At 42.3% G+C, this 18,287-nt stretch overlaps 1 protein-coding gene across 4 annotated transcripts in view; it reads right to left on the reverse strand.

The window, feature by feature from the left end:
* Positions 1–1,733: 1,733 nt before the first annotated feature.
* Positions 1,734–18,287, reverse strand: part of TMEM62 (transmembrane protein 62) — a 47,111-nt gene continuing 30,557 nt past the window's right edge. For all 4 annotated transcript variants that reach the window (XM_074955626.1, XM_074955627.1, XM_074955629.1 and 1 more), the window contains 6 exons: positions 16,408–16,567; positions 13,081–13,194; positions 11,811–11,895; positions 5,880–5,984; positions 4,887–5,005; positions 1,734–2,766 (listed from right to left, as the gene is read on the reverse strand). In XM_074955626.1, coding sequence (XP_074811727.1) covers positions 2,440–2,766; positions 4,887–5,005; positions 5,880–5,984; positions 11,811–11,895; positions 13,081–13,194; positions 16,408–16,567 — 910 coding nt within the window. In that variant the 3' untranslated portion in view covers positions 1,734–2,439. The remainder of the gene's footprint in view (positions 2,767–4,886; positions 5,006–5,879; positions 5,985–11,810; positions 11,896–13,080; positions 13,195–16,407; positions 16,568–18,287) is intronic.

Raw genomic sequence — 18,287 nt, forward strand, 5'->3', positions numbered from 1 at the left:
TAGTAAGATAGCAATGGACAAGGTGGCTGGGGTAGGAGAATAGCCATAAGCCAGATTTCCTGACAGCATCAAGTTTTACTTTTGCTGTCAGGCAATTAAAAAAAAAGACCCACATCATATCTACGCAGGGGAAGGGGCCAGAGGTGTTTCCTATTCTGTGTCATGGTCCAGGTTTTTATAATGTGCTCATCACTATGGTATCAGGATAGTGGTACCCAGTAGAGCTCACGCCACTTTCCCTCAAAATTGCTTATACCGCTACTCATGTAGGTATTTAATTCACCCTGTCAGCTGCTTTTCTCAGCATCTGATTCTTATCTGGGTGTCTTCAGCTTGGGATATCAGAGCTATGGAATTCACCGAGGAGTACATAATTCTTTATCACTCCACAGCACCCCTGCTGGAGTGGCACTAATCGGCTCGCAATAGAATTCCAACCAACCAATCCTCAGGAGCTGAAAAGTGAACCAGACACTGGGATGTTGAATCCATAAAGGTTTTATTGAGTTGTAATGAACAGAAAAGCAGGGTCATCTCAGATCAGGGTCTTGCCACAGGATAAAGAGCAGAAATGTCATACCACCACTTCCTGTTCTCCATAATCTGATAATAAAAGTATTAGTTGTGTGGCTTCGCACAATGAGTAAAAAGATCATTAGATTTTCATTACTCCTCATGGTAGCTAGGTTTTGTTTCTGGACTTGTAAACTTTCTTAATTTTGGTGGCTGATTTACATAGCAGCACTGGTGAGCTGTGGTAAGCAGTGCAAAGTATGCTGTAAACTGTGTGCAAAACACCAGGTTTCACATGTATAATTGATTCCTCAGATTTCTTTATATTACCTTCTCTCTCCCCTTGGTAGTGCCAGTCACTGAGAAAAACATTAAAAGAAAAAAGTGTCAAGTTTTAGAAATAACCATTCCATGTTTTTTTAAAAAGTGTTTTTTCCCCGAATTCTATTAATTATTTTTCTATACATTCTACTTCATTTACTCCTTTTTTGTTGTTGTTTGAATTAGGAGATTCTTTAGTGTACACAAGCAAAAAACCTCACAACACCTGTGTAGATGAGATCTGTGCTCTTTCTAGTTAGCACTTATATATCATTTCATGTTCAAGGTACTTAAATTTTGCATCTCACAACAGCCCCGTGAGGTAGGCAAGTATTCTCTCTACTTTAAAGACAGGGAAAAGTGACATGAAGAAGCACAGTGGCTGTCCAAAGACATAAACAAAAGGTTTGTCTACACTTCAAGCTGGGGATGTAATTCTAAGCTTGTGGAAACACACTGTGCTAGCTCCATGAGAGTTGGCACGCTTAAAACCAGAGAGGGTAACCCCTGCTACTGGTCACACCACTGCAGCTACGTTCTGTTTTTAGTGCGCTAGCTCTAGAATGGCTCCTTGAGCTGGGAATGACATCTCCAGGTGGAAGCATAGACACATATCCAAGGAGTCAGAGCTGGGATTAGCATTAGGGACTTCCCAATTCTAGTCCTGTACCTACACTATCCCTCTTTCTGATTCCAGGGGGGATGGAGGGGAGAAGGGATAGTTTATAAATATGAAACACTTAATGGTTTTTATCCATAAACCAGCTGGAGAAACTGAAGAGTAGAGAAGTTCAACGACTTACTCTAGATCACACAGCAGGTCACATAACCACAGTTTCCTGACTCCCACTCCTGTGCCCTGATCATTGGCCCACACTGCTCCACTTAGATCTTTCATCCCTGAAGAATCCTACCTCCGTTCTTCTCTGCTGTGATTCCCCACTCTGACCATCACAGAGCCAACCAACACAGCTCTTTCACTAGTCAGGTGTGGGTCACTGTTGGGAGAGAAAAGGCAAAGACAGAGCACACTGCCTCTCTTTAGCTCTGTCTGAAGAAGAATAGAGCAGGACTTAGACACACATACACATTACAATTAGATTTGAGTTGCTGATATACATTACAGCATTATACACATCAAAAAGTGTGGTTAGCACAAACCACAGTGACACTTTGTGTGAAGGCCACTGTTGCAGACCTATGTTATGGTCAATACTGTCTTTAATGACATCCAATCACACTGAGTGGTTTTGTAGACCCATGTGTAAACACTGAAATAAATAAATAAACAAATTAAATAAATAGCAGCACAGTTCCAATAACGCATTATAAAGATCCACTCCTGAATTTTTTCCAATGTTGTAGAATTAGGAATTTAATACATTAAAATATTTTTTCCATTCAGTAATCAGGAAACAATTCCATCTGTCAAACACAAAGGTCCACTCTGTACCACAGTAAACTCCATTATCACAAAGTTCTGAGGCAATTCAGGGACAGCTTCAGATCTTACCATTTAATTGCTCGCGCTGTACTGAAATGCAGCCATACAAACCTGCAGTTCACAGCTTCACTCAAAAGAACTTTGAATACCTTCATCAGGCATTAAGAGCTCTGACAGTTTTTCATCTCCATTACGTAAGTTCTCAGCTCAGAAGAGCTCAGTGTCCAGGTTTTATGGATCAGAGCTAGGGTCAGCACCACCAGCCAGGTCTTCATTGGGGAGAGGAAGAAAGCCAGAGTTCCATAGGTCCGTTGCAGGAAGTAACAGGAATAGACTTGCCAGGCCAGCAGGAGCAGCATGGTTAGGTGGATTGGCACAGCCAGGAAGTGCCTGGCATGACAGATATGAGAGCAGAAGCTATGCCCCTGGCATCGTAGTAACAGGCACCAGCACAGGTAAGCCATCAAAGGCAAGTTAAAAAATACCATCTGGAAAGGCAAGCAGAGAGAAAGGAGAATTTAAATGTGTCAGGAATGTTATATTGAGCAAGTCAGACCATGGGAAGATACAGGAGGGCACAATAACTATCCCATAGACTGGTCTAGTAGCCAGCAATAGCATTCCAGAGGGTATAATTCCTGGAGTTAGATTCTTCCACAGAAACTATTGCTGACTGGTAAAATTGGGAAAGCATTAAACTCAGACTGGTGAAAGTGGGAGCTCATATCTATTTAACACAGAAACCTACTGACCAATTTGAAGGGTTTGCAAAAAATCTTAACCACTCGGTCCTCCTTGGCTGGAGCATGGCTCAAGTGTGATGGATTGCAGCAAGAGGAAGTGGAAAATCCTTTGCTTCCAACTGGTGTACAGAAGAGTCAAAGGAAAATTAAACAGAGGGAAGGAAAAGAAAGAAAAGGTTGAGAGAGAGAAGCAACATTGCTTTTCCTTTCTGCTCCCTCCCTAGGGCAGAGAAGAGGTAGTGTGAATTAATGATTGCTAACAGGAAGCCAAGATTTACTGATGATATTTAAGAAGGAAAACAAAGGAGCATCAGTAAGTCAAAACTTCACAAGGGAGTGGGCAAAAATTGATAGAACTCCCCAATGAATGTTCCCCCCTTTTACTATTTGGAGTTTTCTCTTGCCAGTTCTAAACCCTATTCCTTCCTCCACTTTATCTGGCATGGATGATTTGGATGTTTATGTGTGTCGAAATATCACCTCTATAATACATCTAACTACCACTAAGGCAGTGGCAGCTACTCTACTAGATACCAGTTAAAACTGCATTCTGCATCACATCCACTCTCCCTAGGACCCAGAAGTGTGCATACCCCCATGCAAATTTCAGCTGAAAATTTTAATCTGTTGTCTATGATTTCTGTTGTCCAACTATACTTTGAAACAGAGCAACAGGTCCATTGGTCTTCCAAATGGAACCAGAAGCCTGTTGAAGAATTCTGTTTTCTTCTGTGGATAAAAGAGGGCAAAGATGAGGAAGCTGAAGGGAAGAAAAAAGGACTGAAAATTAACCAATGGCTAAAGACTAAAAAAAAAATAGAATTTAAAAATTAAAAAGAAAGCAAATAAAGTAGAGTTTCTGGAAAAACACTTGGGTAGGTGTTCTGTTGAGTTTTGTAGAGGAAAACCCATTCATTTGCATACGATGCTGCCAAGCAGTTCTTTTCTATAGTGTTTTTAGTCCCTAAGAAGTGATGTTGTCAGAGGAGGGAACAGTTAGCTTTCAAATGCTCTTCTGGATCTTATAATGGCTAGTTGTATTCTGTGTCATGTGTGAGTTTCAGCACTGACACAGATTCAAAAAGAGATGCTGGAGTTTTAAGAGTCCCTTTTGGCAAATACTTGAGGGCAAGAGCAGGGGAGCAAAATTGGGGGTCTGGTGTGACAATTTCTAGGACTCTGATACTGCAAAGGGGAAGGGAGGAAGGAAAATACTTAAAGTTAATGAAAGAAATCCTACCTCACACCTGAAGCATAGAAAAAAAATCTAATGATTAGGAAAGGAGGAACAGCACAGATATATTTAGCTAAACAAACAAACTAGGAAACAGGAACCTTGTTGGCAAAATAGAGGAAATAAGAGCACCAACACATTAAGGATGTTTTCCTAAAAGATATGCTCTAGGAATTATTTTGGGGAAGTTCTATGGCCTTTGTTAAAAAGCCTTCTATCTACCCTTAATCTAACATCCAGGTTACAATGCCATCTCTCCTGCAGTATCTCAAATGGCCTCCATATTTGCCAGGCAGAAAGCTCCGGGGTTAGCTCACATTTCTTAACCCTTTGACTCCAGGACTACAGATTTCCTAACAGATATCACAGTCAATAAAGATATGCCCTATAAAACACCTATGTTGAATTGGCTATACAGACAAAGAGCAGAAACTACTAAATGTGCTCCATGTAACTTACCAAACTCCACTTAAACTGTGGTCTCAGTTTGAAAGATCAGAGTTTTGACCACCATATCGTCACTTCTCCCATCTGCCACAACCCTCCTCCTCCACCATTTCTAAAATTCAAAGAGCTTGAAAAAATCTCACAGGCTAAAGCAGCTTGCCAATGTTCATATCTAAATTCTCACCTGTAAAATTCCAACCACGAATGTCAAGCTGCCTTGCAGGAAATGTCCACCAACAATTACCCCAAAGGAAAAACAGGTGCCCACCTGGCCATCTATCACCTCGCCAATAAACCAGGGTCCTGTAGGAGAGGAAATAAATTCAACAGCAATAGTAAATACAATACAGAGATGACTTACTCTGCCAGCCCAAAGCATGAGCTAGTATTAGGAAAACTACTTGTGTGTCTAGTGATCACTTTAGAATGAACACCATATTGAGCCTGATAAACATTCCTGGGTGAAACTAACAAAGCATAGTGCATCATCAACAGATGCCACCTAACACCCTGCAATGAAAATATTCTTATATAAATCTAATCTCTAACAATTCTTATACCACACAGAACATTTTGCTGCAGGTAGAAATGGTGTATCCATAGAAACTATCCTTCTGAAACACAGATCTTTCACTAGGGTTACAGTGTGTTTATGCACTAGTCTTTCACATGTTGTTTTAAATCTGTCTTGGGTTACAAATGAAAGTGAGCTTGGCACACTCAGTTTTAGTGGATGTTTTACATAATTGGTACCATTTTCTTAGGGAAAGACCAGACTAAGTAAGCAGGGTGTTTCGAGGTCAAAGCTGAGGTATCGTCATAAGCTATAACGTGAAACAGACATACCATATGCTCACACTTTGCCAAGCCATAGCCAGGCCTCAGTCTTTTATTTTAAAAAGAATAAGTGAGTCCTAAGTTAAACAAAGTGAATTTGTTTTAAATGTTCACAGAATACTTTAAGAATACAAAGTCATGACATTCTAAGTTTGGAATACTTAACAAATAAGCCTTCAGTTTTATTGTACAAGAATTTTTAAAGTCACAACTCAGCTTTGTAACCCAGCTAACTTTTTTATTTTGTATATAATCTAAAGTTTTTATTGAGAAACCTCTGAACATCTCTGCACATTTTAAAAACTACAATGTACATCCTCTAGTATTCTAAGCTACATACCCAGAGCTGTATACAAATTCAGTATCAGAACAGAGTAAAAGAAGATGTTTGTTTTGCTCAAGACGTGAAGTGAAAAGGAGGTCAGCATTACTAATCCTGGAGGTCCTGAACGAAGGAAGCAGTTCAGAAAAATTATTAATTCAGAGCATACAGGATACATATAAAATGTGTCTGTTTAAAACAAATCTACACACTGTTTAAACAGAATATATAAAATAAGAAAAATAAATTAAACAGAATATTGAGTAAGTTTTGAGCACCAACACAAGAGAATAAACAGGTAGCTTCTCTAAGAACATCAGAATGATCATAGTGGGTTGGACCAATGGTCCAGCTAGCCCAGTATCCTGTCTTCTGACAGTGGTCCGTGCCAGGTGCTTCAGAAGGAATGAACAGAACAGGGCAATTATGAGTGATCCATCTCCTGTCATCCAGTCCCAGCTTCTGGCAGTTGGAGGTTTAGAGACATTAGGAGCGCATGGTTGTTGCCCCAACCATCCTGGCTAATAGCTATTGGTGGACCTATTCTTCATTAATTTTTCTAATTCTTTTCTGAATCCAGTTATACTTTTGGCCTTCACAATATCCCCTGGCAATTAGCTCCACAGGTTAACTATACATTGTGTGAAGAAGTACTTCCTTTTGTTTGTTTTAAACCCGCCACCTATTAATATCAACAGGTAACCCTTAGTTCTTGTGTTATGTGAAGGTGTAAATAACACTTCCCTAATCACTTTCCCCATACAATCCATGATTTAATAGACCTCGATCATATCCCCCCTTCTGTCACCTCTTTTCCAAGCTGGACAGTCCCACCCTTTTAAATCTCCTTGTATGGAAGCTGTTTCATACCCCAAATAATTTCTGTTTCCCTTCTCTGTACCTTTTCCAATTCCAGTATACTTTTTTTTAGATGGGGCAACCCAAACTGCATGTAGTATTCAAGGTGTGGGCATACCATGGATTTATATAGTGGCATTATGATATTTTCTGTTCTATTATCTATCCTTTTCCTAAAGGTTCCTAACATTCTGTTAGCTTTTTTGACTGCCCCTGCACACTTTGCAGATATTTTCAGAGAACTATTCACAATGACTCCAAGATCTCTTTCTTGAGTGATAACAGGTAATTTAGATCCCATCATTTTGTATGTATAGTTGGGATTATTTTTTCCAATGTGCATTACTTTTCACATATCAACACTGAATTTCATCTGCCATTTTGTTACGTAGTCACCCGATTTTCTGAAATCCCTTTGTAACTTTTTGCAGTCTGCTTTGGACTTAACTATCTTGGGTACTTTTGTATCATCTGCAAATTTTGCCATCTCTCTGTTAACACACTTTTCCAGATCATTTATGAATATGTTGATCATCACACGCCCCAGTATACTTGCAGGACCCCGCTATTTATCACTCTCCCATTATTAAAATGGACCATTTATTCATACCGTTTGTTTCCTATCTTTTAACCAGTTACTGATCCATGAGAGGACTTTCCCTCTTATCCCATTACTGCTTAGTTTACTTAGGAGCCGGTGGTGAGGGACCTTGCCAAAGGCTCTCTGAAAGTCCAAGTACTTTATATCAATTGGATCACCTTTGTTCATATGCTTGTTGACCCCCTCAAAGAATTCTAATAGATTGGTGAGGCACGATTTCCCTTTATAAAAACCATATTGACTCTTCCCCCAACATATTGTGTTCATCTGTGTGTCTGATAATTCTGTTCTTTACTATAGTTTCAACCAATTTGCCTGGTCCTGAAGTTAGGTTCACTGGCCTGTAATTGCCAGAATTGCCTCTGAAGCCTATTTTAAAAAACTGGCATTACATTAGCTATCCTCCAGTCACCTGTGCAGAGGCTGATTTAAGTGACAGACTACATACCAGGTAGTAGTTCTGCAATTTCACATATGAGTTCCTTCAGAACTCTTGGGTGAATACCATCTGATCCTGGACTTATTACTGTTTAGTTTATCACTTTGTTCTAAAACAGGGGTGGGTAACCTACAGCCCGCAGGCTGGATCTGGCCTGCCAGCCATTTTAATCCCACCCTCGAGCTCCCACTGGGGAGCAGGGTCTGGGGCTTGCCCCACTCTGGTATGCCAGCTGGGTAGCAGGGTCTGGGGCCACTCTACACAGCTCCCAGAAGCAGCAGCATGTCCCCCCTCTGGCTCCTATGTGTAGGGGCAGTCAGCGGGCTCTGCTCCGCACGCTACCCCCACCCCAAGTGCCGCCCCTGCAGCTCCCATTGGCTGGGAACTGTGGCCAATGGGAGCTGCGGGGGCAGTGCTTGCAGACGGGGCAGCATGCAAAGCCGCCTGGCCGCACCTCCATGTAAGAGCTGGAGGGGGGACATGCCGCTGCTTCTGGGAGCCGCTTGAGGTAAGCGCTGCCTAGAGCCTGCACCCCTGACCCACCCCACCTGTGCTCCAACCCCTTGCCCCAGTCCTGATCTCCCTCCTGCCCTCCGAACCCCTCAGCCCCAGATCGGAGCACCCTCCTACACCCCAAACCCCTCATTCCCAGCCCAGAGCCTGCACCCCCAGCCAGAGCCCCCAAACTGCCCCCCGCACCTCAACCCCCTGCCTCATCCCAGAGCCCCCTCCCACACTCTGAACGGCACATTTCTGGTCCCACCCCAGAGCCCGCACCACCAGCCAGAGCCCTCAGCACCCCCTGCCCCAACCCCCTGTCCTAGCCCTGATCCCCCTCCCACCCTCCGAACCCCTCGGTCCCAGCTGGAGCATCCTCCTTAACCCCAAATCCCTCATACCCCTGCCCCACCCCAGAGCCTGCACTTTCAGCCGGAGCCCTCGTGCCCGCCCCCCCCCAGCCCGGAGCCCCCTCCCGTACCCTGAACTCCTCATTTCTGGCCCCACACTGGAGCCCACACCCCCAGCCAGACCCCAACCCCAATTTTGTAAGCATTCATGGCCTGCCATACAATTTCTATTCAGGTGAGTCGCATCATATGTGCATTTAACTTAACGCGAATTCAACTATACGCACGCAGCAAAAAAAAAAAAAAAAAAGAAAGAAAAATAACAAGATACCTGTAAATAGTGGAGGCGATTCCACCCACCATTCCACTCAATGAGCGTATGCCCCAGAGTGAGCGTGAGATGGGAGACGTGAATCTGCTGTTCCCGCGTGCCTCTCAGAGTATGAGCATCTCGCCGCGCTGAGTGTGATTCTAGTGTTTAAAGATACTGTACATATTTTTCGTACAACATGGCCCCTAAACACAAGCCAACTACTTCATCTGGTGCTCAACTGAAGAAACAGCGATCTGTTCCAACGCTGGAGGAAAAACTGGCTGTGTTGGACTTATTGAGAGACGGTATGTCAGTCTCCAAAGTGGTGCATAAATATGGCCACAACAAATCTAGCATCCGTGCCATCAAGATTCGAGAGAGAGAAATTCGTCAAGCTGTGGCATCAAGTGCTCCAATAACTGCTAAAGTGACGAGCCATGTGCATGGTAAGACTTTAGTGAAGACTGAAAAGGCATTAAACTTATGGCTGGAAGACATGAACCGTAAATGTGTGCCTATCGATGCCAACACGTTGCGAGAAAAGGCTCTTAGCCTCTACGCGCTGTTCAAATCTCCCGCCGAAGAGGGACAGCCTTCTGATGAGAAGGAATTCAAAGCCAGCCAAGGTTGGCTTAACAGTTCTAGGAACCACTTCAACCTCAAAAACGTGCAGACTACTGGTGAAGCTGCATCTGCCAATGAAGAGGCAGCAAAAGACTACCCCGAACAATTAAAGAAAATCATAAAAGAAAAGGGCTATCTCCCGGAACAAGTTTTTAATGCCGACGAGACTGGGCTCTTCTAGAAAAAAAAACGCCCAACCGCACTTACACTTCGAAATCAGAAAGACAGGCCCCTGGCTTCAAAGCAGCTGAAGACCGTGTGACCGTGTTGTTTTGTGGCAATGCGGCTGGGCATTTAATAAAGCCGGACTTGCTCTACAGGGCTGCAAATCCCTGTGCCCTAAAAGGCAAGAAAAAAATCTCCTGCCAGTGTTCTGGTAATCAAATAAAAAGGCTTGGCAGCATTATTTCTGGATTGTTTCCACAAGTGTTTCATTCTGGAGGTCAAGCGGCACCTTGAAGAGAAAGGACTTGACTTTAAAGTGTTGCTGATCATAGACAATGCTCCTGGCCACCCTGCGGCACTCCGGTTTGCGCAGAACAACGTTGAAGTATTCTTTCTCCCCCCAATACCATCTCCATCCTCCAACCTCTCAACCAAGGCGTGATTCGCTGTTTCAAGGCCATGTACACGAGGCTTACGTTCTCACGGATATGTAGCGCTATGGATGCTGATCCCAATCTTAATGTGATGGAGTGTTGGAAGTCCTTCAACATTGCCGATTGCATCACTTATATTAAACATGCAATAGATGCAGTCAAGCCTGAAACAGTCAATGCATGTTGGCGAAACCTATGGAAAGAATGCATGAATGATTTTAAGGGTTTCCTGACCATTAACAAAGAAGTGAAATGCATTGTTCAGGTGGCCAGGCAAGTGGGTGGTGATGGCTTCGTCGACATCCTTGAGGAAGAAATTGAAGAATTAATTGAGAGCCATAGAGAAGCACTGACTAACAAAGAGTTAGAGGAACTGATAAAATCGTCTACAGAAGACGAAGATGATGACAACGAACAGGAAGAGCCAGCAAGTTTGCGTAAGTGTTCCAAGTGTAAATTTGCTGAAGTGTTTCAAGCAGCAAAACACTCGAATGACTAAATTTCTGAATACGATCCCTCTATGGAACGAAGCCTCAAAATCACACGTAGTATTATGGACTATTTGAGACCGTATCAAGAAATGTTTGAGCAGCTCAAGAGACAACAGCGACAGTTGCTGATCACCATGTTTTTCAAGGAAAAACAACCAGCAGCAGATGAGCCTATGCAATCAACTTCTCGAGCTGAACCAGAGCCAACCACTTCGTCTACGACTCACTCTCCATCCCCCAAGCTCTCTGTCACCTCCGTCTCCTGGACTGACATCAAGCCCTGGCGACCCCCTGTAATAAACGCCCTGTAATTACCCCCTGTAATTAAAAATATAGTACTGTAAAATTATATTTTGCATATGTACTCTATTATATACAGTACATTACTGTATACATTTATACATATTACTGTACAGGGTTGTATACACAAAACCATGTACAGTATACTGTACTTTATGGGCAATTTAAGGGATTTTCAAGAGTAATTTTGACTATACGCGATTTTCGCCTTACATGCTGACTTTAGAACCTAACCCCCAAGTAAGATGGACTCCACTGTACCCAGATATCACTCTCAGGCCAAAAAGTTTGTCCACCTCTGTTCTAAAATCTCCTCTATTGACACCCCAATCTGGGAGAGTTCCTCAGATTTGTCACCTAATGGGGTCACCAGGGCTGGCTTAGACTTGCTGGGGCCAAGGGCTAAAGCCAAAGCCTGAGACCCACTCCCTGGGACCAAAGCCCAAACCCTGGGTGGTGGGGCTCAGGTTATAGGCCGTCTGCCTGGGGCTGAAGCTTTTTGGCTTCAGCTTTGCTCCCCCCAAAGGGTGTTGGGGCTTGAGTGGGCTCAGGTTTCGGTCTCCTCTCCTGGGGTCATGTAGTAATTTTTATTGTCAGAAGGGGTCATGGTGCAATGAAGTTTGAGAACCCCTTGACTAGACCATATTTTATTTGACATATCAGAGATTCTCTGAGCCCTTCTGGAAACAAAATGGCAGCTTCAAGGGACCGACTCAAGCTGAGAGGTGCTACATGCAAAGCTTGCACAGTAAACAGTAGTATAATTATTATTAGGGTTTTTTTGCTGTCTTGATAGCACAGGATAAAATAGTGAATAGAGTGTGGAAAAAAATCAAAATCCTCTTAAAAAAATACAGACAAAACACTGACTCTTACCTTTGAGCGTTGGCTTTCTAAGGTACCTGAAAAGAAGAAGCAAGGTGATCTGAACCAGAACAGTCAGCCCAAACAGTACTCGAGCCTGAAAACAAGCACAATTATTCCAATAAATCAAAACTTTAAATGGTATCTATCTTCTTAGTACAGCTGTGTGAAAGTGAGAAAAATAAATGGTTTAGATTCCAGGTGCCATCACATTTAAAAGTAACAATGAGACTTCAGAAACAGGGGAACTTGAGAAAAGTCAGTAAATTCAGGTTAGTTCTGGTTTCTATCAGAAATACTTTCACAGTGAAACAACACTGACTGCGGTAATACATTTATAATAATTTGCAAATTAGTACAACAGTTGTAAGAACTACCAGTAATTAAGTTTCCATATCAAAGCAAAATGGAAGAGGAATTTTGCAGTTGGTTTCATTGGGTTTCCAAGCTATTGGGATCACACACATGCCTTGCTTTCTTCAATAAACACAAAAATAAAAAGTAAATTAAAATATATTTCACATAGGAAGACACTTATCACCATATACATTTTCAGATTGCTGTGCTAAGTAAAACTACAGTTTTCTTTTAAGTGACTCTGATGAACATCAGAGTTACAAATTTAGAGAACTAATATCAGAGTTTTGAGAAAGTCACAGGTACAACCTAAAGCTTCCTTCCTATAATTCTATTAATACATATTAATCGTATGATTCCATCCTCCTGTTTATTCTAGTTCTGGTCCTTTGTAAGGGTGAAATCCTGTATCTGTTGAAGTCAATGGGATTTTCTACTTTAACGGGGCCAGGATTTCACTTTGCTAAAGCCAAGCACAACATGAGCAGATGATGTACAAATTCTTCCTATAATCCTGCTAGTCCACCTCTGTAGTAATCTATTTTCACTACTCTTCTTTAAATTTAGTTTGGGCTTCACTTTAGTCCAAGCCAGACTTGGTGGCTTCATTTTTGTATAACCACTCCTACAAAATACATACCTAATTCATGCACAAAACATGCATGTGTGCAAAATGGACAGCTGTGGATGCAAATGTGAGGTTTTTTTGCATGTGTAATGAGTGCATGTTCGTCTCTGATTGGTGCAATTTGGGAACTGAAGTCTGAAAATATCTGCAAAGTTTCTTATATGACCCCATCACTGTAATATCTGAACAACTCAAACATTAAATAATTTATTCTCAACATGAGGTAGAAAAATGGCTCCGAAAGTCTCTAGGAGAAAGAAAGTAGGTATGACCGCTATTTTGGCTGAAAGCACCCACCAGGATGTAGTGGTCTGTAAGGAGAATGAGAGATGACAAGAAGCCAAATCTGAGAGAGAGGTTTTCGTTCACAGCAAATGTATGACCTTGAGTGCTGCTCTTCCCAATGGCATCCTGGTTGGGAATAAAACAGAGAAGTAATCAGATGTAAATTGTGCCAAATAAGCGTCCTTCAAACCACTTTCCAGAATAATTCAAAATTTCAGGTTAAGGCTCCTGGCTAGGATTGCTAACTTCTCTGGAAAGATCTCATTAGTATGTACACAGACTGGCAGATTGCTGTACTAAATACATATTATTGCACAGGTATATTCTTTTTAGGTGAATTATGACAATGTAGTTTTATGCTGCAAGCAAATGTTTAGCCCTGAGTTTATAATCAGGAAGTGTTGCATGGGAAAGGGACCCCTTCAGAGACTCAGCAACTTGCAGAAGGGGCTACCTTCAGCCATCAGTTTTTGTTTTTTGTACACTCAACTCTGGAGACCCTCACCTCTGAAACAAGTCTGGGGGCTGTGTCGTGTTCCATTTTTGATATTTTCTTTAACTAAATTGTAATTGCTGTGCTCTCACCTATAAGCCAGAGTATGGTAATACATTTTCTTCCTAGTACTGCTAGTATATTTATTCAACATAATTCCATGATTTTTATTTGTACATTTGTAGCACTGAGAACCTGTCTCCCAGGACATAATAAATAGGATATTTATCAAATTGTCAGGAGTATGTAGTACATTTTAAAATATAGGTATGATCACAAGGATTTAAACTTTGAACAGTCTCATAAAATTGTGAATATTAAATATTAGACAAATTAGAAAAAACTATGAGAATTCACATTTTCTCCAGCTAAATAATCAGAGTTAAAACCTGACCCCTCTGCTCCTCCACTGGGACATTAGCTTTTCAGAGTATTCAGTTACTGGATGCGTTAGTGATGTATGACTGGAGAGGACCAAAAGTTCATTTTTATACAGCCCCAAACTATTAAAATGGTGGTAAATGCATATATTCGCACACTGTACTACTGGTAGATAGCCAGTCCCACTCAACCCTACTTACATGTTATCTAGTGTTTGTGCATGTGTGTAATGGGGCACACAGGTCCCACACTGGCAAGGAGGAGGGTTAATGAAGGCTTGTAGACCCACTGAGCCCTACCCAACTACACTTGCAGCAGATATCAGCTGTGGAGGTGGGAGTTAAAAGGAGAAGGCCCAGCTCAGATCACTGCTGGCCAAGAAGAATAGAGTTTGGCTTGTCCCATGCTGAGAAAAGTTTGGTTTCAGCCAAGAGTCCGAGGCAGCTTGCTGCCTGGACGAGTCTCCTGGTGGATAAGACGACAAGGTCCAGGGAGACTGACCAAAAGGACAGAGTGCATGAAGACAAGCCCTGCATAGAAGGGTGAGATCCTGCTGACGACTCATCGGGTGGTTTTGAGTTTGAAGCATTTCTTTATTTTTGGATGCAAGTATTGAGGAAAGGGTGAGGTTCAAGTGTGTTTGTCTTAGCTGGAGGGCTAAAGCACCATTGTAGTGGGCCTCATGAGAGATGGCAACCAACTGTTGGAGGTCCTGTGACAGAGTGAGTAGTGCTCTATAGAGCCACAAGGGGGCACTCAGGAAATGAGCCCTGTAACAATGGTGGCTTTCCCGCTTCATTTGAGAAGAATCAGTTCTGAAATTTTAATGCTTTCTTTAGGAAGAAAAAATAAAAGGTAAGAACAAGCTAGGATGTCCAACATTAACAGTACAGCAAGTTGACTACAGAAAATCCTTACTGTTCTTATCTTGCTGTGTGACAAAGAGAGAAAGTTACATATATGGATGAGTACACTTACCCTAACCATTAAAATCTCAGAATCTGAAGTCTGACTCCCTTAAAGAAGAGAGTTTTCTGCCCTACAGAAATGCTGTCTGGCTAGGCAATGCCTGGTCATAGTGAGACAGAAACTGACTTTCTCAATACTATTGATTTCTATGCATAAATGTATACAAAGATGGAAGAGTTTGCTCAGTTTCTATTAGAGCTTCTTAAAGGTACAGTACTAAACTACAGCTGCCAAAAGTAGAACTGTTCCTCACAATGTTATATTCAAACAACATAATGTCAGTAACGATTTGGTGTTCTGTGATATAAAAAAACATGTTAGGTGTTAGCCTTTGACAAATTTTTAGATGAATTCCAAACAAACAAACAGTTTACTACAACTTCATCTTCAAGGCCCTTGAAATTTGGATCCTTGCCCTTACTAGGCAAGGAACTGCCTCTTTCTTAACTGTCTAAAAATTTGCTTGAAGAAACATCACATTAACATATTTATTGTCCAAGTTAGCGTGCCCCAGCAATCCTAAAATAGCACTTGTGATTTGAAAAACCTTGTTTACCAATGATCTGATCTCCCCTTGTATCTGACATCAATACATTTTCAGTTTGAAGTTTAAATCCTTTTGTACATACCCTTAAATAAAGTCTCAATATTAGGGATTCAGACTTTTTCATTGAATAAATCTGATTTCCATTACTGCTGCCTGGCAGACAAAACTGGAACGTATGAATATTTATTTAAACTAAACTCATCCCTACTTACATGAGGCAGTACTATGATAGTCTAGGACAGTGGTTCTTAACCTATGTATCACTGTGGCCTGCATATGAGGCCCACAAAGTGTTACCTGGGCCACAGGTTGAGAATCACAGTGCCCACCACCTAACCTCCTTCCACACAACCCCCTATGGCCAGCGCCCTCCGCCCAGAGACCCCAACATAGAGTGGGGCCAGGAGTGGAGAGCTGGGCATGGGATGGGGACCCTGACCCCGGACGCTACTGTAACCTTGGACCTCACTGGGTGGGGCAGGGCGGCAGCCAGAACCCCAGACCTCGCTGGGTGGGGCCGGGCAGCACCCGGGAGCCAGGACCCTGCCATGTAGGGCCAGACAGCAGACAGCTCCCGGGACTCTGGATTCCACCGTGCGGGGCCGGGCAGCAGCCGGGACCCCGGACCTTGTTGTATGGGGCCGCGCGGCAGCCCAGAGTCCAATGTGCTGGGCTGAGCAGCAGTCAGCAACCCAGACCCCCGACCCTGCTGCACAGAGGCAGCAGCAGCAGGCAGCCCGGACCCAGGAGCCCACTGTGGGAGCTAGTGGCAGCCAGCCAGCCACCCGGAGCCCGCTGTGGGGCAGGGCAGCAGGGAACACACAGCCTTTAGCACACAACTGAGCTGGGCCACAGCTGTGTGCTAAATGGGTCACATGCAACCCGCAGGCTGAGAAATGCTGGTCAAGGCATTATAGGTTAAAGTAATGAATGCCAGTAGACAGCTCACCTGGACAGTCACATCTATGTGATGTAATCCTTCACTGTAGTTTTGAGGGTTCCACTTCAGTACGTAGAGAGGACCAGACTCATGATGAGCATCCCCCAAATGAACTCCATCAATACTGACCTTCACAGAGGTGATTAAAGAAGGAGAGAAGACCAAAATTCTAAGAAGTGAAAACAAACAGGTTCATCATGAGATTTGCAGGAAGGTTTGTCATTACCCCTTGGAGACAAGTCATTAGGTTATACTTCCTAATAGCTAAAAGTTCAAAGGATTAAAAAAGGGAAGAGCAGGAGTTATTGTGGGAAATCCTTGAGATATTAGATCCTGGCTGTAATTTACAAAAGAGGTGGGACATCCTCCCTAGCTATACCCCTAATCATCCTCGTCCACTTACTGGGAGCCAAGAGTGAAAAGGAATGTGGCAGCCCTCTTCTAAAGAAGTGGGAACAGTCTAGGAGAAGAAGGTTTTTTTTAATAGAGAAAAGAAAATCTTAACAAAACCGTTAATACACAGGGTATATGTAGTTCTGCTGAATCTACATATGACATCAATTCACATGATCTCCTCAAATATCTTTTTACTGAAATAAAAATTTAACCAAAGTCTGTATTGGTGACTTACTGGTAGCACAATGCCATGCAAGAGATTCAAGTGCAATTCTCGGCCTGGATTTCTGACTCTCTATATTGGCACCCCCAAGGAGAGATGCTGTGGAAAGGAGGCTTTTTTTTATTGTATTCAACTCTGTCTACAATTTACCTTTGCCAAGGTTAGATGGTGCAAAACTGGACTGTAGAATTGATAAAGTTATAGGTATCCCTAGCACCCTAACTGGAACAGACTTAGCTAGACCAGATAAAAGCAAAGGGGACCCATTTATGTCAAATATTTCATACCACAATTGGCAGACATGGGTGGACACGCATGCTCGTGCACTCACATGCATAGAGATTTTGCTGACATTTGTCAGTCCTTTTTAAAAGTTCTTTTTATTTTTTTTCCCCAGCAGTAGAATAATTTGGTTTATATAGCTCAATTTTATGAGAAACATCAACACCCAAGTATCTTAAACAAGAGGACGCTATTTTAATGGTTTTCCCTTCAGTACTGTTGCCATTTCAATTACAGCGTCGCAGTTTGCTTTTTCCCCCATGGTAATTTTGTACCCTAAAATCTTTCCAAGTTCTTTCATTTCTGGTAATGCAACAGGCAAAGTGGAGTAGGGCTCCCTCAAATGAAGTAGGCTATTATGCACATATGGTGAAATACAGCTGTGTTTTCCACCAGTTAATATATGAGGTACTGTTGGGATGATACTGAGTTAGTTGGATGAAAGGTTCTAACAGGATCAGAAAATTGGAGGGGGGCAGGAATGGACAGCTTTGTCTGGGCATTCCTTCCTAACTGAAGAGGGCAACACATTTCTGTATGTTCTAATTCTACCCATACATGATTTAAATAAAGAACCAAATTCAAATATTTTAGAGCTTTTAAGAGGAAACCCCACTCCACCCTATCAAAGATCCTAGAGTCTAAACTTCAGATAGCTCTTCTTGTTGACTGAATCCTCTGTTTTATTTAGCATATGAATACTGACTAAAATTACTTTCTGCTACAAAGCCTGCTTAAGTTCAATGTACAAGTTAATACTTCCTCAAGTGTTAAGACTACAATTTTCATGCAAATGTGAGAATCCTGATTCAACATGGAGATTGTACCACAAGATGCGCACCTCACTGGATCTCTAGTTTGTTTTAAAATACAGATTGCAGACAAAGTTAACTGTTGAGAAGAGATTTCTTCCTCAATGATCTAGCTGAAAGTTTTCATAAGATTGTAGTGATTTTGGCAAGTAAACTTCTGTAAAACTATCTGCTTC

This window comes from Natator depressus, chromosome 6 (genome assembly GCF_965152275.1).
Source record: "Natator depressus isolate rNatDep1 chromosome 6, rNatDep2.hap1, whole genome shotgun sequence".
Classification (NCBI taxonomy): Eukaryota; Metazoa; Chordata; order Testudines; family Cheloniidae; genus Natator; species Natator depressus.